This window comes from Ipomoea triloba, chromosome 10 (assembly GCF_003576645.1).
Source record: "Ipomoea triloba cultivar NCNSP0323 chromosome 10, ASM357664v1".
Taxonomy (NCBI): domain Eukaryota; kingdom Viridiplantae; phylum Streptophyta; class Magnoliopsida; order Solanales; family Convolvulaceae; genus Ipomoea; species Ipomoea triloba.
This window is the reverse complement of record NC_044925.1, coordinates 20,432,158-20,459,084: the sequence shown is the minus strand read 5'-3', so window position 1 is coordinate 20,459,084 and position 26,927 is coordinate 20,432,158. Positions and strand designations below refer to the sequence as shown.

The window sequence follows — 26,927 nt, the reverse complement described above, 5'->3', positions numbered from 1 at the left end:
CTTGTGTGTTTCAAGCTGTGGTAGACTTTTCAGAGCACTTATATTATCTCAGATGTTTTGAAGACTTAACAAGTTGAATGCTATAAAACTAGTGCTTGAGAAGTCCTTTTCATTCAATGCTGTCATCAACATATCAAGTTGAGACCAAAGCCTTATCCTTCTAATTTGTATATGATAGTTTCATGTAGAAATCAAAATCTTATCCTTCTAATTTTGCATATGTAGAAGTTTAGGTGGGAGATGATTAGAAGTCATTTATTCAATATAGTCATTATACCTTTATTTTGTTTAACTTAGTTCCTATACTTTTCAAAGTGGTACAATTAAAGACAATAGTTAACGGTGTTAATATAATCGTTAATTTAGTTTATGTGGTGCTGACATCACTATTACATCATGATATTTATATTCCAAACTCATATATTACTTTATAAATATTTATAATTAATTATTTTTACCACCAATATATCAAATTAATATGTCCAAAATAAATAATTACAACCATGCTCCTAATGAGATTTGAACACTTGATGTCAGCATGCTTGTAACTATTTATTTTGGACATATTAATGTAATATATTTGTGCTAAAAATAATTAAATAAAAATATTTATAAAAATAATATACGAGTTGGAATATAAATATCGTGGCAACGATGACATCAGCGTCATGTAAGCTAACTTAATGGTATTATTAATACCGTTAACTATTGTCCTTAATTGCACAACTTTTTTACGGTACAAGGACTAAATTGAACAAAATAAAGGTACAATGATTAAATTGAACAAAACACTAGGTACAGGGACCTCAAAGGTACTTAGACTCAATTTTTCATAATATTAAATTTAGTATTAGTATATACTGTACAATTTATATATTTAGAAACTAAATTAAAAACTTTTCAAAAAAAAGAAACTAAATTAAAAATATTATTAAACACAAAAAAAAAATAAATTTAAAAATATTTATAACAAAATAAAGAATAAAAAGAGTTGGTTTAACTGTGAATAGTAAACAGAACATATAAAATAGAATAGAAATATGATAAATAAATTTAGAAAAGTGTTTATCTTGCATGCCAAAAATTGAGGATTGTATTATAATCCCATTAATCCTAGATATAAAAGCGGGGAAAAACAGAAAGAAAAACATATGAATTATTTAGATGCTATTTGGCATCATTTTTTTGGTTTTAAATTGAGCAACAAAAGCAAAAAATATCTCTCATTATATAAGCAACTTGGTTAGAGTCTCTGTTAGCATTATTTGACCCAATTGCAGAGATCTTGACTCATTTTTTGTTTACAAAACCATATGATTTCCTTAAATGATGTTCCAGACATGTCTTGCTATGAGATTATGAGATGTCTTGAGGAAAAAAAAAGCGTTCTAAATTTAAAATTAATACCAAATAATGTGACCATTGGCTCTTGAGAGTTAGACAAATTTTATTATGAAAATGTCTCATGAGTCTCCATCTATGAGAAGGTCGGCTTAGAAGATCGAGTTTGAATCTTATGATATATGAGTTTAATAATATTATTTCATGTAAAAGTTTTATTACAGATTTGCTATAAAGTATTACATTTATGGAGTTAATTCCATCTGAGGTCCTCCGAGTATAGTAATTCTGCCACGTTTAATCATAAACTTTCAAGTTAACCACCTATGGTCATTCAACTTTCAAATTTTAATCAACTGTGGTCCTTCTGAAAGGAACACTGAAAATTTGAGAGTTGAATGATCATGGGTGGTTAATTTGAAAGTTAAAGGATCACGGGTGATTAACTTGAAAATTTATGACTAAACGTAGGAAAACCACTATACCCGGAGGGCCCTATAAAGCATTATATATAAGACTTAAAATATTGATTGTATATGCTATTTTTTATGCAATGACATTTTATTTCATGCAATTTGTTTATTACAGTCTTCTTATAAAGTACTACATTTATGCTATATATATAAGGCTTAAAGTATTGATGATGTATGCAATTATGATATGTTGTTGTTTTATTCCCCACAAAAATGCGTATTGCATTTATACTATAAAGTATTATATACTACGTATAAGTTTAAGGTATTGATTATATATGCAATTCTGTTATATTACTATTTTATTTGATACAATTGTCTATTAAGGTTTTGCTATAAAATATTACATTTATGCTATAAATTAAAGTATTATACATAAGATTTAAAAGTATTGATGATATATGTAATTCTGTAGTTAATATTATTACTTTGTTTCTTAAAAATTGTCTATTACAGTTTTGCAATAAAATACTACATTTATGAATTATGATATAAAGTATTATAATAATACTTAGAATATTGATTATATTTGCGTTATATTATCACTCATATTTATTATATCAGACTCGTCTCACATATTAAGATTTATGAGATAGTCTTACATGAGACCATTTATATCATAACTACTTTTATTTCTCTTTCTATCCTGACATGTTAATTAATCAATGGTTCTTAAAGGTGATTTATTATTATTATTATTATTATTATTATTATCAAAAAATAATGAGATAAAGTCCTCATTTCATGCATTTTTGCTCCTTTGTCACTGGACAGTCGGTGATTTTTCCTCCTTTTCTTTTCCTGATCTAAAGTAGGTGCAAACAATGACATTATAATATAGTATGTCAATAAATAATAATGCAGAATATAATATTGTGGATTGTGGGTCTGTTTTAGATTGCATACAATAAACAATGATCTTACATACATGTCATGCACACATGTAGAGTTTGTTGGGGGATTTTCTAAGTGGTCTAGGTGGTTTTATTCTTGATGATAATTATAAAAACGTTATTTGTATTAAATTTTATAATATAAGAAAAAATAATACATAAATAAAAATAATATAAAATTCAATAATGATAAGATTCTAATGAAATTAAAAATATATATATAAAATTTGGTGTAATAAGTTTTTGTGATAACGTATACATTGTGATTACTTTTTTGTACATTTGCAGATTTTTTTTATTTTACGCATCTTTTTTTCTTTAATTTCCTCATTAAGTTATTCAAGTCGCTAAATATAATAACTTGTATATTATGTTATTTTTAAATACATTATGATTTTTTTCCTATTTTTAATTTCGCATGTGTACCCAATATTAATTGTTTTCGTATCTTCTTGTAAATATTTTTTTAAAATGTCATTAAATATTTATTTAATTGTTCAATGTCTATGATAAATTAATCGAACTTATCATAAATTAATTAAAAATTATCAAATAACGCAAAATTTAATATAAGTAACGTTAATATAATTGTGGGGCATATGCAATGGCAAATGGGTTTAGTGTCTATGCATTGAGTAGATTTGTGAAATTGTCGTTTGCATTATCAACATTCTTAATTATACCAAATAATTGCATTATGTTTTAAAGGTTGGAGTACCATCCCAACCATAATTGACATAATGTTCAACATATATTATTGTTTAGCATGGTTTTTTTTTTTTTTTTTTGTCACCTTTAAGCTCGTTCTATATTCAGACTAATGACTAATCCTCGTTCGCACTAGACATGTCCAATTAAGGGACAAAGTACTGGCTCGATTATATTGGTTTTTTCATACAAGAGGGGTTCGAACTTCCGGCCTCTATTAAGAGACAAGAGTGCACGGCTTCTCACGCGAACCAAGCTAATTTGGTTCTTTATTTATATAATCTACTAGTTTTTTACTGCGCGAATTGAATAATGTCCAATTTTTATTTTTTTTTAAATAAGTACTTCAAATTATATCAATACAAGATTATATAAGAGATGTTTATGCATATGTAATTGAATGTTGAATTTGTTTATTTAAATCAGTAATTCAAAGTATATGAATGCAAGATAATATATGAGAAGTTGATTATAATTGTAACTAAAATAAATGTTTGCAATTTTGTAAAAACGTTAATCTAAATACTTAGTCTAAAAATGATAGTATAAATAAATACTACTTTTGGTAATAAAAATTTATACATTTTAAATTATATTAATAAAGAAATACGATTGCCAAGGACCTTGTAGTCCAGTGGCATCAAACCCTTCCCTTTCTACGGGAGGTGGTGACTCTTGTGCTTCAATAGGTTGAGAAAAGTAGTTATGAACAGATACTGCATTGTAATAGAGTTAGTAGTATTCAAAAAAAAATAAAGAAATACGATTTACCAACTACGATTTACCAACTTTAAAGTGAACAACTGTGATGTAGTCCAAAAAATATTATGGTGTAGTTTCCGCTTCAATTTATTGAGTTATTTGAATGCCTTGTTTGTCAACAAATCCTTTCCAAGTAATTAATATGATTGGCTTCAAATATATATCTACACAGAAAATATATTTTTCATACAAATGAATTAGGATATCAATTTATTTCTATAACAGAGTTGCTTGAGAACAAGCAAATTTGTCCAATTTATACAAATCCTAAACACTGATATATAAAATCTCTAAGAGTTAATTCCAGCAATGGTCCTCCGACTATGTTGATTTTCCAAAATTAGTCGACTTTTAATTTGGACAATTTAGGTCCCTTGACTTTCAAATTCTTTCCAATGTTGGTCTTTTCGTCAAATTTTGGTTAAGTTGAGGTCAAATGAAGGAGTAAAATTGTCTGTTCACCTGTTTAGTGTATTATTACTCGTATTTCTCATGTCCTATACACTGTATATATGAATATAATCTCAGTCGAAGTCTCAATCGAAGCTATATAATCTCAGTCGAAGTCTCTTCGACTGAGATTATATTCATATATATAGCGTATAGGACAGGAGAAATACGAGTAATAATACACTATACAGGTGAACGCGCAATTTTACCCATTTATTTGACTTCAACTTAACCAAAATTTGACGAAAGGACCAACATTGAAAATATTTTGAAAGTCAATGGGACCTAAATTGTCCAAATTAAAAGTCGGGGATTAATTTTGAAAAATCAACATAGTCGAAGGACCATTGCTGGAATTAACTCAAATCTCGAAAGTTTCAGATACATACATCTACACATTGGCTATTAATTGGGCAATTATTTGCTCGAATTCAAGCAAAGATAACATTAAAAAGCATAATCGATCATACCCATTTCTTCAATTGCACAATATAATATTCAATGTTATAATTTATTAATTTATATAATTGTATATCGATCCAAATATTTTTAAAATATTATAACCAATTAATTCCGTGTATCGCACGAGTGAAAATACTAGTTATGATAAATAATAGCTCAATAAATGTAACAACTTTATATTAGTATATTTTCTAATAATTTTTATTGTAATTAAAGATTTAAGTACGCATAATGTTAGGCAAACTAACAGTGCTGTGTGGACCATAAGAAAAATGTAATTTTTAATATACTAAGATTACATTATTTATATACTGAATGTACATTATATAAAATAATGTACTTTTAGTACTTAATGTACATTCTCTAAATAGAAGATAAAATTTTAATATATCAAAAGTACATTATTTTTGTATTAAATATACATTATTTAATATTATACAAAATAATGTATTTCAGTATTTGGGTACCCAAATAATATATGGTTCACATTCCTGTTTGTACATTTTGTACACAACGAGTTGTTTCTAATTCTTCATTTAATTGATCAAAGTCGAAAATAGTCAAATAAAATTCTTCATTTAATTGATCAAAGTCGAAAATAGTCAAATAAAATTATGTGGTTGGTAACTCAATAACTATTTGTTTGTAAATCGCTTGGTCGTGATCGAATTTACTACGCAGCTGAGGTCGTGATTTACTCCACAGTCCACAATACTTTGTTTCATTATTCAGTAAGAAAAACAAATTGGAATCTTTCATCATTCGGCTAAGAGAAATAAACTGGAGATGCGGGGGATCGAACCCCGTGCCTCTCACATGCAAAGCGAGCGCTCTACCATTTGAGCTACATCCCCCTGTGAATGTTTCTGTAGTCAAAATACAAGTTATATCTAATAGACAAAGAAGTATTTAAAAAATTATTAGAAACCCGCCAAGTTTCAATCCTAGGACCTATGGGTTATGGGCCCACCACACTTCCGCTGCACCACTTTGATTTTGTATTTTTTTAGTTATTATAAATCCATTTAACTCTTTGAAGAAGTATTTCTTAGTTACCCTACTTTTTTGGCTATGAAGGTAAAGGCCCTGTTTGGTAAATGTCTGTTGGCTGATTGGATTGGCTGTTTGGGTTAGAAGGTATGATTTGTTGATAATATTAGCTGATTGTAGAAAGTTGTTTGATAAATTAGCTATTAGCTCATAACTGTTTGGTATAATTTCTTTTCTCAAAAAACTAATTGAAAATGCTACTTTGAGTAGCCTTTTGAATTTTAGCATTTTGGAGTTACAAAAAGCTTATTAACCAAACAACTAATAGTAGTTAAATAAGTCAAAATTGGCTGATAGGCTGATTATTTACCAAACAGGCCAAACTCAATTACTACTATAATCCTTTAGTTATTACGGAATAAATATTTATTACCTGAGATAATGTTGATAACTTCATTGAAGAACCCATATAAAACTAATATCTAATTTCACTTGACAAGTAATTATAACTTGAATTCTATATTTTCACGGCTTATGTTAAGAAAATGCCTTGTTAAACTCTACTGCACATCATAATGTTTTATCTTGAGTTTTGCTTGTACAACAACTTAAGATCAATTATTATTTTTTATGTAATCATATCATAATAAAATTATTTTAAAATAACATCGAATAAGGTTAAATGTTAAACTATGACAATAATATATATATTAATTCTTACAACAGTGTACTTTAAGGAGAAGCTTGACTTATACTAATTTTTTTTTTCTCTTTTTTTCTTTACTTGCATTTGCATGGATGAAATTAATGAACTTAAATTTTAGTCATTTATGGAGCAATTATTTCAAAAGTATTGTTGCATTCTATATCAATATTTTATTATTTTAAACATTTGTGCAAAATGTTATAGAATGACAGTTTCACTATGTGTATCAACATAGTTGAAAACGCTCTTTCACATGCATTGATGCACAAAATAGGTGTGGAAAGAATCTAGCTACAATACATGATTGTAACGTCTCAATCTACACATTTTTCAGAACCCTCAAAACGGTTTTAAAAATTTACTAGGTGTAAATATTGTAGGTTCATGTAGCCCACATTTCTATAATTTGTAGTTTATTTAGGCTATTTTCTTTTCTACCTATAAACAAAAAGTTGCAAACTCTTTTTTTTTAATTGTTTTTGTTATTTTTTATTTATAACTTAAAATATGAGTTCAAAAATGAGTAATAAACACATTGTTTTAGATCTCTCTCAAACCAAGACAACAAAACGCCATCTTAGTGTGAAAAATTAGTGCAAGCCATCAAATAACTATGGTGATTATAATGCACGCTAAACATGTATCGTTAGATTTATTTTTATAATAATTACAATTACAATTAAAATTAAATTATTTCTTTTTTTCCTATATTTATTTTAGTAATAATATAATTACATAAATCATATTATATACGGAGTATCAATTTTGTAAAGATAATTATAGAAAAAAGAGTCATATATTATTTAATTAATTGAGTGATACTTTTACACTAATCTTATAATTAAATAAATATACAGATGACATACAGTGACTCTGAGAGGTCAAGAGGTAAACTGTACAATTATTTACTTTAATTCAAACTTTCCCCCTCCAGGCTCCAGGATTAATCATCGACAGCGGATTGTATTCTGCTCTTACCTTTCATCGCGGATTCGTAGTTGATGGGTGAATTCATGCTACTGAGAATGTTGATGAATACATACCGATTAAAATGAGAGAATTCAGAGACGGAGACTTGGGAAGAATTTAATTCCTTTCCTCTTCACTTCCTGAATCCAAACGACCGGCATCTTTTTATTCGCCGCCGGCGACTTCCTCCGTTTCGCTACGGCGATGCCACTTATCCACATTAATCAACACTGCAGCTTCTTCACTGCCCATTCTACTAGGACCCAAATTCCCAGCTATTTCCCTCCAATACCCTCTTCTCTAAAACCCAAAACCCTATCGTCACGACGCCGGCGCCTCGTTTCCGTTACCGCCGCTGCAAAGACCGCTGGCTCCGATTACTATTCCGTTCTCAATGTCGGCAAGAACGCATCTTTGCAGGAAATCAAAGCCTCTTACCGGAAACTCGCCCGCCAAGTACAATCTCATGTCTATATCTGTGCTGATAGCTCTTCTATTTTATTGGAAATGGCGAATTCATGGACATTTAATAATGTAGTAATCCATTGCTTATATACATTGCGACTTTATTGCTGCCAACAATTCCACATTTGCAGGAATGTGATGTCTTTCTGCCTGGTCTGTAGTAACTTATATTTTAGCTTTAATGGTTTTCCCTCATACTTAATATCTGCATTTGTCCACATTGGTTTCTTTTTTATTTGGTGTCAAAGTTTTAAGTCATTATGCTAATGATGATATTTAGGCTTTTTGTATTGCCAACTATGGGTTACTTTTTGAATTTGTGTGATTCTTGTTTGGAGCAGTATCACCCCGATATGAACAAGGGTCCTGGGGCTGAAGAGAAGTTCAAAGAGATAAGTGCTGCATATGAGGTGACGTTCTGAATCTTTTTATCCCAAGTGAAAGAATTGCACTTTCTTCCTATTTTTGTACAATCTCTTGAACTCGAGCTACTTTTTGTGAATTAACTGCACTTTTGTTTCAAATAGAAAGGTTCAATTTGCATTTAAGTTTAGTTGTTTGGACATCATTGGGAAACACTTTGGCTAGATTAGATTTAGATCTCTTGATGCTTCTTTCCTTGCCTTATCATGTGAAATCAAAGCATTTCTATAGGTACTATCTGATGATGAAAAAAGGTCTTTATATGATCGCTTTGGTGAGGCAGGATTACAAGGAGAATATGGTGGATATGATAATGGTGTACCTGGGGTAAGCTGACATCAACTTTGATGATTTCTGCTGGATTTTTCAGTTTCTTATGTGTATACTTTCATTTACTCCATATGTCTTATGCAGTTATATTGATATTTTTTTTCAATTTTCCTGTGGATTATTAATTAATGGATATTCATTGTGGAATTATGTAAACCAAATAGGTAGATCCTTTTGAATTGTTCGCCCAATATTTTGGTGAATCAGATCCTTTTTTCGGATTTTTCAGTTTCTTATGTGTATACTTTCATTTACTCCATATGTCTTATGTAGTTATATTGATATATATATATTTTTTCAATTTTCCTGTGTGGATTATTAATTAATGGATATTCATTGTGGAATTATGTATGTGGATTATTAATTAATGGATATTCATTGTGGAATTATGTAAACCAAATAGGTATTAATGGATATTCATTGTGGAATTATGTAAACCAAATAGGTAGATCCTTTTGAATTGTTCGCCCAATATTTTGGTGAATCAGATCCTTTTTTCGGATTTTTCAGTTTCTTATGTGTATACTTTCATTTACTCCATATGTCTTATGTAGTTATATTGATATATATATATTTTTTCAATTTTCCTGTGTGGATTATTAATTAATGGATATTCATTGTGGAATTATGTATGTGGATTATTAATTAATGGATATTCATTGTGGAATTATGTAAACCAAATAGGTATTAATGGATATTCATTGTGGAATTATGTAAACCAAATAGGTAGATCCTTTTGAATTGTTCGCCCAATATTTTGGTGAATCAGATCCTTTTTTCGGAGGAAGTGGTGGGTCAAGAGCTTTCAACTTTAATTTCAGCAGTGCAGGGCGTCGGGATCTTGATATTAGGTAATTTAATCTGCCACCAACATCTTTTCCTTTGTTTCTTCAAAGGATAGACATATCTAAAATCCTTCGACCCTCTATGGTTTTGACTTTCAGTTGACATGTTCATGTAAGTTCAATTGCCAACATAAACACACAAATTAGCTTGCAGTTGTTTCTTTACAAACTCTGGCTTTAATAATCTACACTGCTCTTAAAATTCATCCTTTTATTTATTTATTTATTTAAATTTTCAACCTACAATGGTACTACCAAAGTGGTGAGGGGTGCTAATACTCTCCTCATTAAAATTCGTCTCTTCGTTAACCATTGCTTGTTTCTATGTAGAGTTTTTCACTTACTTTTACCTGAAATATCAAGTAATCTGTAAGAAAATAGAAAGTTACCTTTTTTTTGTGATTTTTCTTTCTTGAGCATAGTAAAAATGATGAAAGGTTTAGTCTCTGAAGGGAATGGGGTATATTGATACTTGAAGTACAATTTTCTTTTGACAATTTAACTTATTTGTTCTTAACTACATTTTCCATTATTGTAGTAGGAAATCTGCTCATTTTAATCTTGTTGGTTGTAGATATGACCTTAATTTGAGCTTTGAAGAGTCAATATTTGGAGGAGAACAAAATATTGAAATACCTTGCTTAGAGCCATGTGATAGTTGCAGCGGGTCAGGGGCAAAGTCCAGCAATTGTATAAAAGTATGCTCTGATTGTGGAGGAAGAGGAGGAGTGGTGAAAACAGAGAAAACACCATTTGGAATTGTGTCTCAGGTAATACCAGCGACTTGGCCAATTAATGACAAGCATCTAGTGTACTTATGTATGTACTTTTTTGGTTTCATAACTTGGCCTTTCTAGCTTGTTGGATAGCCATCCTTCTTTTTATGGATTTACATTTAATACTTTACCTAAAAGTGCATTTATCATTTAAAGGACTCATTGGAATTTCTTCAATTCATGGAATGGCTTATTTTCAGATAATTGGCATTTTCATAGTGGTTGAATAGTTCAATATTATGAGAGATATTGAGTGTTCAGAATACTCTCTCAGCTTCATTCACCTACAGGCTTGTTTCTGCATTTTGCTTTGGTTTTCTTGTTGACTATGTGTTTGTACCATAATGCTCTCCTATTCTCTATTTTAAAAATATAGACAATATAGATGATAAATTTTCACAACTGAATAAATTACAAATGGGGTTCAGTTTTCCTGTTATAGATTACTGAAATGGTATTAATTTATCACACATTTTAGCAATATGTCAAATTGGCATTTCCAGTTTAGCAGAAGAAAGTGGAACTGTGGAAGTACATAATGGTCCAACATATTTTAGTTGTTCCTTTGTCGTTGACATTCTCTTTTAAAACTGGGATAAGTAACTCCTTTTATTTTTACAATTGAAGAGTTATATATCTCAGTTGACAAATAGCTTGCTGATTATTGTGATAATAACCACTGACCTAATCTTACTTGAAACACCACTACTTTTTAAGATGCTTCTTAATTTTTAGGTATCTACATGCTCAAAGTGTAGTGGCAATGGCAAGATAATTACTGATTCTTGTCGCCAATGTAATGGTCGTGGTAAAGTAAAATCAAAGAGGAGGCTGAGAGTGGTTGTTCCACTGGGAGTTAGTGATGGTGCATCAATGCAACTTCGAGGAGAGGGTAACATAGACAAAACGAGGTGTGTTTTCAAAACAAGATCTCATATTTTTGTAACTCATAAGTGTTGTACTCTTCATACCCACCCACCCACACATAGAGAGAAGATCAATTGTTGGTCTGATATAATAACCCACTAGTTTTGTATTTGTGTGGAAATCTAGGGTACTTATTGAATTAGGGATTACTCAAAGCATCCAACCTGTTCCAAGTAATGTTTACTTATTGATTTTATGATTGCATTAATCAGGCTTCTCAAAGATTGAAGCTCTGTCTGTTTTACCTGCTACCAGGCCACAATATCTTGTGTTCTCCTGCTTCTTGATTATCTACTATAATTGCTCTATATATGTTTACCCAATTTTCATATGATAAAGAGACTTCATTACTATCCAGCCTGGTTAGACTTTGTGAAATGAAAGTTGAGCGAAGAGAGTATGCAAGTGAAGAGAGTGAAGAGAGCAAAGAGGATTTCTGGAAAATTTGTTCACTCTTAGAAAGGAGAATACACAGCTCATATATATATATACATGCTGGACTACTCAAATCCCTATGTATGTTGGTTTCATATGCCTATGGTTTCATCCGCCATATGGTTTCATATGCCATAGCACTCTCCCTCAAGCTGGAGAGGAGTATAAATCATATGCTCCCAGTTTGTTACAAATATACCCAACTCTAGGAGCTCTAAGGAATTTTGTCAAGATATCAGCTAACTGATCTGCAAAATTTATGAAGCTGATTTTAATACACCCTGACGCGATCTTCTCCCTAATGAAGTGGCAATCAACCTCGATCTGTTTGGTTCTCTTATGATAAACTTGATTTGAGGCAATGTGTAGAGCTGCTTGGTTGTCACATATCAATGTCATTTGAACAACATTGCCCCAATGCAACTCTTGAAGTAAGTGCTTCAATCATATGAGCTCACACGTGGCAAGGGCCATAGCCCGGTATTCAGCTCCAGCACGGGACCTGGCAACCACATCTAGTACTGTCAAAAAGGGCCGGCCCGCGGGTTAGGGTTCATGCAACCCTAGCCCGCCTCACGTGGGCTTTAGTCCACTTTGACAGTACTAACCACATCCTGCGTCTTACTCTTCCAAGATATAAGCTTACCACACAATAACCTGAAGTAGAGCGCCTGTCAAATGGACAACCGACCCAATATGCATCAGAATACCCAACAAGGCAACAACTTGAGCATGTTCTCTATCTTCATATAATAAACCTTGCCTTGGTGCTTTCTTGATATACCTTAGAACCCGAACAGCAGCATCCCAGTGAATATCACAAGGGTTCTCAAATGCTTCAGTCCATAACGATTTTGGAAGTGTGGAGTTACTCAGCATACTCCGCACCATATCTTAAAGAGTCCGATTTCTTCTTTCAACAACACCGTTTTGATCCGGAGATCGCATGGTGTATTGGGCAACAATCTCATGCTCTTGAAGAAATTTAGCAAATGGACCTGGTGCTTGTCCATTTTCAGTGTATCTAGTATAGTATTCACCTCCCCTATCAAATTTAACTATTTGTATTCGCTTTTTGCATTGGTTTTCAACTTCAGCTTTAAATAATTTAAAGACATCCAATCCTTCATGATATGCTTATTATGAAGTAAATACACATAGGTAAATCTTGAGAAGTTATCAATGAAGGTGATGAAATATTTCTAACCAGAAAGTTGATTCCTTGCTCAAAGCTATTGACGACCAACTCGTCAATTCACAGAAATGTTTGGCAAGTACTCTAATTATGAAGTTTGTTGGTCTGCGTCTTACCACTGTTAAGTGCACTCGCAAACACATTATGCAATTAAGGGATATTTGTGGCTAAACTGAAGAAGTTTGAAATAACTTTACCATATTCCTTTGTGGTGCATTTTACACTTAACACCCTTCCTCAACAATATAACCCCTTTAAGATTTCCTATAACACACACACACACGATGAATTGGACTATAAATGAATTAATGACCATTGTGTGCACAAGATGGAGAGAGGCTTATTACTAAGCTTGGGGAGTGCCCTGATGGCCACTACACAGTCTAAAGGAAAATTTGGAAAGTTTAAGGGATTCACCTCAGCAGCTAAAGGGAAACAAATCCCAAAAGCTGACATTAAGAAGGCACATAAGTGTTTCTTCTGTAAAAAGAAAGGACACATGAACAAGGATTGTGCCAAATTCAAGAAGTAGATGCCCCAAAAAGGTAACATTTCTTCTTCCTTTGTATGTTTTGAATCAAATATGTCAGACGTTAATACTAATTCTTGGTGGGTTGATTCTAGTTCAACTATCCACATTGCAAATTCTTTACAGGATATGCAAAACTTGAGACAATGAACCATCTTATGTGTAAACAAGATGGGCTCACCAATTGAAGCAATTGGGACTCGTACTTTAATATTAGAAAATGACTTTGTTTTGAAGTTAGAAAAAAACCTTTTTATGTACCCAGTTTCTCTAGAAACTTGGTTTCAATTTCAAGACTTGTACTGTTTGGATTCCATTTTAAGTTTTCTGACAAGTATTTTCAATTGTTTCACAATTCTACTTGTGTTGGAAAAGGTACACTGTCTGACGGTCTTTATCGTATTCACTCACAAAACAATCCAATTTATAATTCTTTACATGTTGAAACTGGTACCAAACGTTGTAGTATTAACGAAAATTCCTCAATGTTATGGAATCGAGATTATGACATATCTCCCTTGAGGCCTGAGCGAATTAAGAAATTGGTAAAGTATGAAATACTTTCTACTCTAAACTATACTGATCTGGAGACTTGACTGCATTAAAGACAAGTAGACAAACAAGTCAAAGAAAGGTGTCAATAGAAGTTCAATATTGTTGGAAATTATACATACTGACGTATGTTGTCCTGATATGGACATGCCTGGTCAGAAATATTTCATCACTTTCATTGATAACTTCTCAAGATTTACCCATGTGTATTTACTTCATAATAAGCATGCCATAAAGCATTGAATGTCTTTAAATTATTTAAAGCTGAAGTTGAAAACCAATGCAAGAAGCGAATAAAAATAGTTAAATCTGATAGGGGGGATGTGAATACTATAGTAGATACACTGAAAATGGACAAGCATCAGGTCCATTTGCTAAATTTCTTCAAGAGCATGAGATTGTTGCCCAATACACCATGTCTGGATCTCCAGATCAAAATTGTTGAAATAAGAAATCGAACTCTTTTGGATATGATGCTAAGTAACTCTACACTTTCAAAATCATTATGGACTGAAGCACTTGAGATGGTAACGTATATATTAAACCGTGTTACTACCAAGGATGTTCTTAAGACGTATTTTGAGTTATTCAAAGATTGGAAACCGAGTTTGCATCATATGCGTATTTGGGATTTTGGGGATGTCCGTCTGAGGTAATGATATACAATCCACACGAAAAGAAACTTGACCCGAGGACTGTTAGTGCTTTTTTCATTGGATATGCACAATCTTCTAAGTGTTGTAGATTTAAGTTTAACGGGATCATTTCTTCATTTGGTTTTGTTGAAAATCCCTTAGATCATTGTATATACCAGAAGGTGAGTGAAAGTGAAATTTGTTTTCTTGTTTTATACGTGGATAACATCTTATGCCATTGGCATAAAGATTCATAGGGATATGAGTCAAAGTTTTTTTAAAAAAAATTGGTCAAAATAAAAAGTTTTTAAAAAATTTTGGTCAAAATTACATGAAACAGTTCCTTTCTAAAAACTTTAATATGAAGGATATGGGTAATGCATCTTATGTCATTAGCATAAAGATTCATAGGGATAGATCCTCGGGCACACTGGGTCTATCGCAAGAAACTTATATAAACAAGATTTTGGAAAGATTTCAGATGCAGAATTGTTCAGCAAATGTTGCTCCCATAAGGAAAGGAGATAAATTCAATTTGGACCAATGCCCTAAGAACGACCTAGAGAAAGAATCTATGAAGGATATTCCATATGCTGAAGTGGTTGGGTGCCTTGAATACATTCAAGTATGTACGAGACCGGACATTGCTTTTGTTGTTGGAATGCTAGGAAGATTGCAGCTAAGTTGTCACAATAGATTCTTAATGGCTTAGATATAGAATCCATAATTCTAAGCCTAGAGATGAAATTCTTAAGTCATACACAGTGTGAAGTAGCCTCGAAGCAAGAAACGAACTCGACTTCCATGGTAGAAGTAGTTATTAAAGACTGTTTAACACTTTTCCATGAGATAGCCCCACCGGCCATGATAAATATGTACCCTGAAGTTGATTTTCGAGAATCAACACAGCCAGCAAAGTCTGCATCAGAATATCCAACAACATCTAAGATGTCCATCTGCCTAAACCCAAGTTGGTGTGACGCCCCGAATATTTTGGGCGTCACTTCGATACAATCTTCGGCCATGGCTGAGGTTAAACACGTCCTCAACGAATTTGAGTCCATCAAGGGGCCGTGCTCGGATGATATAGAAGACATTTCCGAAGGCATGCTAGACCCATGCGACATAATGACGGACGAGGAGCCGCTAACTCTTGTGTGGCTTAGTGAGTTCGTACATCCAGAGGGACCTGGGCAGATTGGTCCGCAAAGGACTCGGCACGACGCAGCATGCACGACCAAGATAGCCTTTGAGACAGTATACTTTACGAGGGACGCGCGGACAAATGCGAGAAACGCCCATACTGGCGCGGGTAGAAGACGAAGAGTCCCTAGGCAGCCGTCCAGTGTGAACAGCCGTCCAAGCAACGTCCAAATAACGGCTGGGCAGCCCATAACCGGCCAGAATGCGACTGGACGCGTTTGCACTGCATTAACTCCAGCGCATTAAATTCAAAGCACATCCCTTGCCTATAAATAAGTCTCATTCCCATCATTTTCATTTGGCTTTTGCTTACTTCACTTAGAGATAGAGTCGGAGTAGAGCTGCCCCTTAGAACGAGGCTTCTAAGTACGAGTTGGGGCCAAGGCAGTTCATACGTTCTCCCCTTTTGCGTGTAACCCACAGGGTTTATTTCGATATAAGTTCACTTTCGTATATTCTGAGTTGTGTCCGACGTGCGCTAAGGATCCCTAGGGTTTTGAGTCAGGCTGGTGACGCCGCACGGGGTTCGATTGTCGAGAAAATCGCCCCGTGACAGTGGTGTGACGCCCCGACACTTCGCCCCAACAAAATCTCGTCACATAAGGTTCCAGTTGAGGTTCTACCTCCTAAAGTACACACCCAGGACCAATGCATGCACCAAAGGCCTACCTGCAAGCCGAGGATGGGAGTTGGACGTCCATCGCACGTTGCTGGGACGTCTTGAACGAGCAAAGGTGCGGTTGGGAGCTGCAGGGCCAAAGGCAGCACCGAAGGGACAACCAAGAGCATTTCAAGCCCTTTAACTGTTTCGGAAGGCCAAGGGACGCACATCACCGACTAGGAGAGCAACCATGGCATTTATTCCAGCAGTAAAGACTCCCCACCGTCCAGGATAGCGAAAGTTCAGCCCACCATTAAAGGAGTACGTCTCTTCACGTCCCCTGGCAGCAAGTAGTATAAATAGAGATCATTTTTCCCTTTTTCAATTCGGCTTATGCTTACTTTTTTGCTTGACATAGCACTTAAGTAGAGCGCCCCTTAGAACGAAGGATTCTGAGTTATTTACGGCCAAGCAGGGTGCTAGTCCTTCCCATTTTGTACTGTAATCGGTCGGACTTTATTCGATAATTCAATAAAGGTTCTTTTCCATTACATTCGTTCGGTGTAAGGGTCTTTAATAGAGTCAGGCTGGTCTAGTTCGTGCTAAGGCCGAATAGATCGAATTATGGAAAAGACCAGCGAGGAATAAGTCTCAACCAGCGAGGAACCATCATTCGATGTATGGAAAAGACCCTTTCACCGAACGAATGCGACCGAATGTAATGGAAAAGAACCTTTATTGAATTATTGAATAAAGTCCCACCGATTACAGTACAAAATGGGAAGGACTAGCACCCTGCTTGGCCGTAAATAACTCAGAATCCTTCGTTCTAAGGGGCGCTCTACTTAGGTGCTATGTCAAGCAAAAAGTAAGCATAAGCCGAATTGAAAAAGGGGAAAATGATCTCTATTTATACTACTTGCTGCCAGGGGAGGTGAAGAGGCGTACTCCTTTAATGGTGGGCTGACCTTTCGCAATCCTGGACGGTGGGGAGTCTTTACTGCTGGAATAAATGCCATGGCTGCTCTCCTGGTCGGTGTTGTGCGTCCCTTGGCCTTCTGAAACAGTTAAAGGGCTTGAAATGCTCTTGGTTGTCCCTTCGGTGCTGCATTTGGCCCTGCAGCTCCCAACCGCACCTTTGCTCGTTTGAGATGTCCCAGCAACGTGCGATGGACATCCAACTACCATCCTCGGCTTGCAGGTAGGCCTTTGGTGCATGCATTGGTCCTGGGGGGTGTACTTTAGGAGGTAGAACCTCGACTGGAGCCTTATGTGACGAGATTTTGCTGGGGCGCCACACCCTCCCCCACCAGATTCGGGGCCGTCCTCGGCCCTTTGTTTGTTTCCATAAGCATTTTCCACGACCTCCATCATCTCAAAGTTGTCTCCGGTGTCCTCTTCCCTGTCTAGTAAGATTTGGAGAATCAGCTCGCCTCGAAACTTTAAGGTGAATTTTGTCGGCTTACCTTTCATTTGTTGTTGGATTCTCTTGATGTCTTTGACGGCTAAGCCTTCGTATGGTCTCACTTTGCTATGCGGGGCTCCATGAAAGGGGCCACGGTCTTGGCTTTCTCCGGACTTGGCCATGGCCGATAATCGAGTAACCTTCATTGTTGACGGATGTACTGCCGGAATAATCAGTGGGTTGCTGGACTGGTGGATTGAGATGCTACGGCAGTGAGGGAGAGGTACGATGTGATGTTGTTTCATCGCATCCATCCCCAACACTATTTTATAATCATCCATGGCAGTTACAGTGAAGGAAACACTTCCTTTCCACGGCCCTACCCGAACCGTCACGTCCTTTGCGACGCCCACAGTCGGTTGCAGCTGTTGGTTAACGGTTTTGATTAACTGTCGACGCGGTTTGATCCTTATTTTCAGACGCGTCGCTTCGGCTTCCTCTATAAAGTTGTGGGTGGCTCCCGTATCTATCAGTGCTCGACTTTTCTTACCGTTGATAACCACGTCCACGTATAAGAGATCCGCTGCCGATGATGGGTGAGAGATGGCGCCCAGGACCTTGAGGGAACTCATCTGTAGAGCGTCGTCCTCGTCGTCGCTCGGGTCATCTACTGGTTTCGCGTTATCTTTGGAAAATATTTCGCTGAGTTTCCCATATTTGGGGCAGTTGGCGAGCTTGTGATCTCCTTGGCAAACGAAGCAGCGTACTGGCCCCCTATCTTTCCTCCGCTCGTTCGATCGGGAGTTTGGACTCCTCTGTCGGTCGTAATTCCGTGGAGGTGAATTCATTCTTTCCTTGCCCTTGTCTCGGTGTTTAGGGTACTGTTCGGGTGTTATTTCGGGCAACGACTCCATGTAGGCAATGGCCTCATCGAGTGTCGCCGGGTTGCGGCGTAGGACTTCGGTCTCGGCCCATCCCGTGAGTCCGTCTGTGAATTGAAATAGGGCCTCGTCGTCGCTTATGCCGGGGACTTGTAATATGAGGGCGGTGTATGTTTCCACATATTCTCGACTCGTAACTTGGCCCGGGCCTCGTTGACGGCATTGGCCGGGTATAACGGTTTCTTGAACTCCCGCACAAAGTCCACCCATGTGTCCATGACGATGGCGCCCCTTGCTAGATCTGCGGCTTTACGCCTCCACCAGAGGCCCGCATTATCTGTGAGATAAAGTGCGGCGGTGCGAATCCGGGTGTTTTCGTCCTGAACGTTTTGGTGATCTAAGTATTGTTCGACCTGCCATAGGAAGCTATTGCTTTCCTTGGCGTCTCGGTTACCCTTGAAAGGTGCGGGTTTGGGCACATCAATTCAGATGGCCTCGATCCGCTCTTGTGGTGCATCGTTCCTGACTAGTGCGCGTCGTAGAACGTCGAATTGTCTAAGAAGTTCGGCCATTTGCCGCTCTAGCAAGGTGGTACGAGCCCTGGTTTCATCTTTCAGGGCCTCGGCCTGTGCGTAGCATGCAGTGACCGATTCACGTACTTGATCCTCAAGCTCTTTCGTCGCGTCTTGTAGACCATATAAGAGAGTCTTGAGCCCGGTTATCCCTGGGTCTTCCCGCGTCTCTAGCAGGTCGACTCTCTCCAGGGCCTCCTCCAGGCGCTCCTCTAAACGATCATAACCGATTTCTAGAGTCTCGAGTTTTAACCGAAGTGTCTCCCCGTCCGTCACGGGAGGGGCCGTTCGGTTGTCTCTTGACTTGGAACCCTTCCGTCTCCTGGAAGGTTCCGCAATTGTTTGCTGTCTGTTCTGGACGTTGGGAATCTCTTCTCGGGTTTCCGTGGCCATTTGCAGTACTCAAGTGTGTTGTCCGACTTCCCTTTGTTTGGTGCGCACCGTTGGCTCGCTTCGGATCGAGTCGCTCTGATACCAACTGTCACGGGGCGATTTTCTCAACAATCGAACCCGTGCGGCGTCTGTTCTGCCTTAGCACAAACTAGACCAGCCTGCCTCAAAATCAAGGGATCCTTAGGGCACGTCGGACACAACTCGGAATAAACGAAAAGGGAACTTATATTATATCGAAATAGCCTCGTTCTAAAGGGCAACTCTACTCTGCTACTGTCTCTGAACGAAGTAAAAGCCAAGGAAAAATGGTGGGAATGAGACTTATTTATAGACGCTGCCTTGGGGTGGCCGAATAGGCGTGACCTTTGGACTGCCTTGGTGTGAACAGTCAGGACGGCTCATTAATGTGGACGGTGAATTGCGGCTGGACGGCAGATTGCGGCTGGCTGGCTGGGGACTCTGTTTTCACACGGCCCAGGTGCGTCTCTTGGGTTCTGGGACTGAGGGGACGCATTTGCTTGGGCAGTTTGGCCGGCGGGCGTTTTCCTTCAACGCTCATGAGGGGCAGTGAGCCTTCGGAACCCTCTATCCTTGCTTGGGGCGCGACTTTAGCCCTTGGGGCGTCACACCGTCTTTGGTACCTTTGAGGTACCTTAGAACTCTCTTTACAACTTTCCAGTGGTCTATGCTTGGATTATGCAGGTAGTCCTAGCATTCTGACATCAAAAGCAATGTCCTGTCTCGTACACACTTGAATGTATCCAAGGCACCCAACCGCTTCATCATATGGAATATCCTTCATAGATTCTTTCTCCAGGTTGTTCTTAGGACATTGGTCCAAACTGAATTTATCATGTTTTTTCTTCTTACCTGGCCCTGCAAATGTGTGTCAGTGTGTGTCTGTTTGGTTCAATCTTCTGCCATGAATCATGATAATTTGAACTCTATATTCAATGAAGTGATGCTGAGGTCTTGAATGCAGGGGCATTGCGGGTGACCTCTTTTTGGTAATCCATGTTAAGGAAGAGCATGGAATTCGGAGAGATGGTCTGAACTTATATTCAAAAGTAGAAGTTGATTACACAGGAGCCATTCTGGGGACAGTCACTAAGGTAGTAAACGAGTATTCTGTATCTGCTATGAACTGCATATGAACTTATCATCCTTCATTATATGGATGCTATCCATTTATCGTATACCTTTTCTTTTCAAAAACAGTGGAACATTTTTACGTAAATTCAAGTGATTCTCCCTTTTACTTTGTGGGTTCAGATTTCTATGATTCATATTATATGACATAAACTAGCTCTAACTTTTTCTTCCATTAAACAGGAAAAGTGTTCTTTCTTTTCCAATAAGAAAAAGGGAGAATAACTACTTAAATCAAGAACTCCAATACAAGCACTTAATATAGTCTCAGGCATCAGATTATGCAATTTAAACTTTTCTATGTTTCAACTTTACAAAAACATCCCTGTAAACTTCACCTTTATCATAATGAAGTATCGCAGTTAAAAAAAATTTACATGTGGCAGGATGAAAATATGGAAGTATCTTAAGATTTTAGTGGTGGTTCCATTGACAATTTGAAGTCAGCACAATCTTCAGAATATCTGACATGCTAACCCATAAAAGTACATATAGACTGATATTAGCTTCTCCATCTGTCTTGTTTATATTTCAAAGAATCAGCTGACCTGAAAAATGGAAACAGTTAAAAGTCATTACCTTCCTCTTGGGGAGGTACTTGGGCATGTTAGTTACTGCTTGTGCTTATGCTGAAATTCTTGGTTGAGGAACCATTTTCCACAAAGGATGCTGTATGGGCTATTCAATACTTGTGGCTTAGGCAGACCTTTGAAATTCTACTCAAAATAGTTGCAATTTGAGTTTATTTTCTTAGGGTGTGTTTGGTTGATAGGTTTAGCTATTAGGAATGGGTATCAAAGTCATTGTTATTGTTTGGTTGACAGGTTTTTAGAACACTACTATGGGTTTTGATTACCCCCTTAATTGCAAAACCCATTTTCTAATAAAATAAGGGTTTCATTTCCTTCCTCCTCCGTTTCCCCAACTATTAATAATCATTCCCATTCCCCCACCCTACTACCAAACATGCAAAATACTTTCACCAAAACTCATTACCATTACCAATACCAAGTATTTGATACCCATTCCGATTCCGATTCCCATGTGCGAACCAAACACACCCTTAGTTTTTTTTTCAGCTTTGAATTTATTGTAATGCATTTATTTCTATTCAACTGCCTCCTGAATTATGTCTTGTCTTACTAACTGTAACATTTTGGATCTCATTACAAAGTTACATTTTCTTCTTTTCTGTTTGAATACTTTTGTGTTTTTATATAATTTTTATTTATTTATTATTTTTGTGGTGTTGGGGTTGGTTCTACAGGTTAAAACTATGGAGGGCATTAAAAATCTGAAAATTCCTCCTGGATGTCAACCTGGAGATACTTTGAAAATGAAAAATATGGGAGTACCAAATATGAATAAGCCTTCTGAGCGAGGAGATCATCATTTTATTGTCAATGTTCGAATCCCTAAGAATATCAGGTTTGAATTTTCTTTAAGAACTGATGAGTTTTGTATTCTCTAAATGGTTCTTCACCCATCTAATCTTTGCAACCATGGCTAATTGATAGATTGTTCTTGCCACCTGGGGTAATAAGGTTTTTGAAGGAGTCATGTTACAATTATTATTGTTCTATATCGTTCCCTAAAGATGGTTTACTAAATTTGTTCCCTTGTATGATTATTTTATGTCAGTAATGAAGAGCGTGATCTTCTCGAAAAGTTGGCTTCACTTGGGGCTGCATCCACAGAGCAACCTATGCCTTTTGATGGTATACTTTTTAACTTCAGTTTCATTTTCCTGTAGGACTTAATTTACTTGAGAATATGTCTCATTCTCATGAAACATGACATCGATAAAATATGTGCTTCAGGTGATTCATATGGAAGTGTTAAACATCTGTGGAAGTCGGTTAAGAACTTTTTCGGGTATGTTCGACTGTTTCAAGTCTGAAATCTGTCACCATTTAAATATTCGGTTTTATTAAACTAGTTAATACATGATGGACCTTAGCATTGCACTATGCCTACTTTTCAGTAGGTCACCCATCTTGTAAGTGGAGCACGCTTAACCACAAAGAACGTAACAACCAGATAACCAAAGAACCTCGTGGTTAAGCGTGCTTGAGTTACAGGATGGGTGACCTACTGAGAAGTAAGCATAGTGCAACGCTGAGAACCATCAATACACATACTCAAGGCCGGTGTTTCACTGGCTATTGAGGATGCACATATTTCAGTGTCAATAATCTTAAATCCTTTCGCATCCCGGTCGTTCTAACTTGTAGGCAAAAGCAATCTGGTGAGCGGTTTGCATCGATGAGCATGGAGGCACCACCTGCTTTGTGGAGCCGTGCTTTTAGTCCCCCTTCACTCATGGTATCGGTTTCTGCCCTTTTATTCATGACATGTATCATAGCCTTGGTTAAGATTGGCCAATGTACACTTCACAAGAAACCACTGATAAGACAGAATGCTCGTTACAAGGAAATAAAAGATCAATAAAACTATAGAAGTAGATTTTTCTGTGACAACATTCATTCAATGCAATACATGTTTCTTAAGGCTAGAGTTTGTATGTTATTGTTATTACGATTTCCCCTGATGCTTCTTTGTTGTGCCCTAACCGGGATTACATTACATAGGAGCCCGGTTTTGTTCCCGGTTGGTTCACAAGGTAATAGAATTATAGCAATAATAGTGTGTTTTTATGTTTGTTGTCATGGACTAAACATGTCCAGAAAGTAATGTTGTGTTCCCAATTATTATGTAAACTTGTGTAGTCAGAGAATGGGACTGACTGATTCACTTTATACCAAACCAAACATAGCCATTATGTGCATAATTCATAATGCTGTGTCATCTTACATGTCCTTTGGTGGCAAGAACAGAATTTGGGGGGAAAAGAATTGTAATTCCGTAGGAAAGTAATAAGGTAGGAATAAAGTAGGAATTTAAATTATATTGTTTGGTAAGCTGGAATAGAATTTGAATTTCAATTATAGTGTTTGGTATATATGGAAATTGAAAGAGAATAAGTAGTATAAAGATCGAAATGTCATGTTCACTTATTGAAATTAAGTGCCATAGGAGTCATGCTGCTCTTATTACAATTTTTTTGAGTACTATTGACCCGGTTACATGTAGTATCTGTCCATATGTATTTTCTCAAACTCATGACCTCCCATTGGGAGAGTCACTTCATGCCGCTTGACTACAATGTGGCAATTAAAATCAAGCAATGTGTGTAAATTGTAAGCAAACATTATACTTGTAATAGTTCTACCCAAGAATTCAAAAGAGAGACTATTTGGGTCTTGCAAGCAGGAAAAAGTGTCATTCACCCTTTGAGTTTAATAAATAGTGCAATTAGGTTTTCTAACTTGAAAAGGTTTCAAGAAGATTTCCTAAATTGACAAATAAATAGTGCAATTAGGCTTTCTAACTTGAAAAAGTTTCAAGAAGATTTCCTAAATTGACAAAGTTGTGCAATTAGATCATATTATTATCTACTCATAGGTTATCATTGATGTGATATTAAATAAGTTAACACATGACATTTTGTTGATTATGTGGATTTAATTATTTAATTTTTTGTAGTATTTTAATTTTATTTTTTTGTGAAATACTACGGTGTACAATTTTTTTTTTAAATAACTAATTTTTTTAAAAATAACGACTAGCTATCAATATCATTGACAACCCATGGCTATTTCTGTTGATGGGTGACAACTGCAGCCAAAACCACCTTTGTCTTCAAATTTGGACCTCTTTTCTAGATAGTTATGATTGTCTCGTTTTTGTTAAAAAATCACTAGGTGTTCGATTTTATTTTTTTTTAAATTTTTTTTAAAGCACAATAAACACAGAAATAGTGAAACATAGAAACGCCAGGCATCCAAGGTTTGATTCAGAACAAGTTTATTCTAAAAATTAGTATAAACTTTTTTAATTATGATTTTTGGATGTTATTTTCATTTTATGAATGTTATAAATTGCATAACTTGGTTAGGGTTGCTCCGAAATGAAAAATTGAAATGATTGTAGTGAGTGCTTCCTTTTCTTTAACTAAAAGAGGGAAGATTTTTGGTGCTTTAGCCTTTAAGAGGTTGCCTTCCTAATGACGCAACAGAGCTGGCAAAAGCAGTTCACATGGGGGCATGGCGCATGGGGGCGGATTTAAGAGGCATCTTCAATGGCCATATTTAGTTTGTCAATTCAATCCATGCATATCTGTCAAATCAGTCAAAATTTTTAAAATGTACACATAAACTACCCTCACAAGTATAAAACTTGTTTGCATCTATTGTGAATAAAAAGATGTCAAAAGTTATGTGATGACATGATAGTAATTATATAAGTAGAAAGAATTAACTTTAGGTATCTGTTGTTATTCACATACAACAAACGCAAATGGTCTTTTTTGTATTAATGAATAGAGAATAGCCAAAATGGTCAATCGACTATATTATAATTCACAAATTAGTCATCAACTATCAATTTTACTAATTAAGTCCTCAACTATTCAATTCTTACTCAATAATTCACATATCAATCCTTTGTTGATGACCTTCTTGAGTAAGAATTGAATAGTTGAGAACTTTATTGAGTAAGAATTAAATAGTTGATGATCTTATTGAGTAAAAGGATTGAATAGTTTAGGACTTAATTTGCTAAACTTGATAACCAATGTCCAATTTGTGAATTTTGCTATAATCGATGGACCATTTTGGGTATTAACTCTAATGAATACACGTATAACTCTAATAAAACACAACCCCTAACTGGTCACTGCAGGCTAAATTCTCGCAGCCCGTCGGGGGAGTATGTTGTTAAGCTTTGAAAGCTTAATTTGAAGATTTGGGATTTGTAGCACCATTCGGTGCTGTGGAGATAAGCATCATTCGATGCTCATAGCACAACTTGATCGGTGCTAATGTTAAAAAAAAAAAACAAAAAAACAAAAAAAACCTCGGCTATGCCGAGGTGCAAGCCCTCGACACAGTGTTGAGGTGCAACACCCCAGCATAGCGCGGCGGTGCAAATCCTCGGCTCTGTGCCGAGGTGCAACACCTTGGCCCAGCGCCGAGGTGCAAAGCCTCGGCACAACGCCGAGGCGCAAGCTCTTGGCACCGGGTGCTGAGGCGCAAGGCCTCGGCTCTGTGCCGAGGCTCAAGCCATCGGCACCATGCCAAGGCGCGCGCTGTTGTTGGTGGGGATTCGAAAAAAAAAAAAGTTGTTACTCCCAAGCCACCTGAACCACTCTCGATGGCTATGGAATGGGGGAGACTAGTGATAGAGTAATCAGGCAAGCAACACTCGAACCCAAACCAAAAGCATTGACCCGGAGGAAGACAAACGGCCACCAGTTATGTAAAGTCTATACATTGATGAGATGATAATTACTCCAACGACTCTCCATTATTACGACCCAGCACTCAATGTATGCTCACCATTACTAGGAGTCCGTTACACTCACCAAAAGAAGAGCCGTTACAGTCATAGTATAAGTAGCAGACTTGTGGTAGAGGATGGGGGAGACACTTTGTTTATTACACACCATATTATTGTACTGGCTACTGATTGTACTAAGCTAATTATATCAAATATACCCGGAAACATTATTACCGTCAATACTTATTGTGCATTCTTTAAATATATTAGAACTAACATAAAATTACAATTCATTTCATTTTCTATAATCAACTTGTTTGGATTAAAGACAAAATCAGTATCAGTCTTGACAACAAAAATAATTGGTATATAGGATGTAGGCAACGTTTAAAAATGTTTATGTACAAAGTGACAAACTATTTAACTGCATGCATTGTTATGAAAAGGTAATAGTGGGTACTCCAAGATTAGTATCAAATCAACAAAAAACTTTTACAAAAAAAAAAAAAAAAAAAAA

General features: G+C 36.0%; 1 protein-coding gene and 1 non-coding gene across 3 annotated transcripts; one reads left to right on the top strand and one right to left on the bottom strand.

The window, feature by feature from the left end:
* Window positions 1-5,870: 5,870 nt before the first annotated feature.
* TRNAA-UGC lies at window positions 5,871-5,943 on the bottom strand. Its single transcript has one exon. It is a non-coding gene; the product is annotated as a tRNA-Ala (tRNA).
* A 1,804-nt stretch (window positions 5,944-7,747) lies between these two features.
* Window positions 7,748-23,585, top strand: LOC116031906 (chaperone protein DnaJ). Of its 2 annotated transcripts, XM_031274258.1 has the most exons (11): window positions 7,748-8,210; window positions 8,561-8,629; window positions 8,874-8,969; window positions 9,699-9,823; window positions 10,392-10,587; window positions 11,329-11,504; window positions 20,904-21,033; window positions 22,338-22,498; window positions 22,712-22,788; window positions 22,891-22,945; window positions 23,305-23,585. In XM_031274258.1, the coding sequence occupies exons 1-11, from the start codon at window positions 7,959-7,961 to the stop codon at window positions 23,519-23,521; spliced, it is 1,554 nt and encodes a 517-aa protein (XP_031130118.1). In that variant the 5' UTR covers window positions 7,748-7,958; the 3' UTR covers window positions 23,522-23,585. The 2 variants fall into 2 exon arrangements, with proteins under 2 accessions (XP_031130118.1, XP_031130119.1); XM_031274259.1 differs by lacking the exon at window positions 8,874-8,969.
* The last annotated feature ends 3,342 nt before the right edge of the window (window positions 23,586-26,927 follow it).

What these genes read in the sequence shown, in the direction of transcription:
- LOC116031906 (XM_031274258.1), top strand. Translation starts at nt 7,959, where the DNA reads ATGCCACTTATCCACATTAATCAACACTGCAGCTTCTTCACTGCCCAT. An exon ending in CGTCGGGATCTTGATATTAG is followed by an intron (nt 9,824 to 10,391) that starts GTAATTTAATCT and finishes TGTTGGTTGTAG; the next exon opens with ATATGACCTTAATTTGAGCT. An exon ending in CATTTGGAATTGTGTCTCAG is followed by an intron (nt 10,588 to 11,328) that starts GTAATACCAGCG and finishes CTTAATTTTTAG; the next exon opens with GTATCTACATGCTCAAAGTG.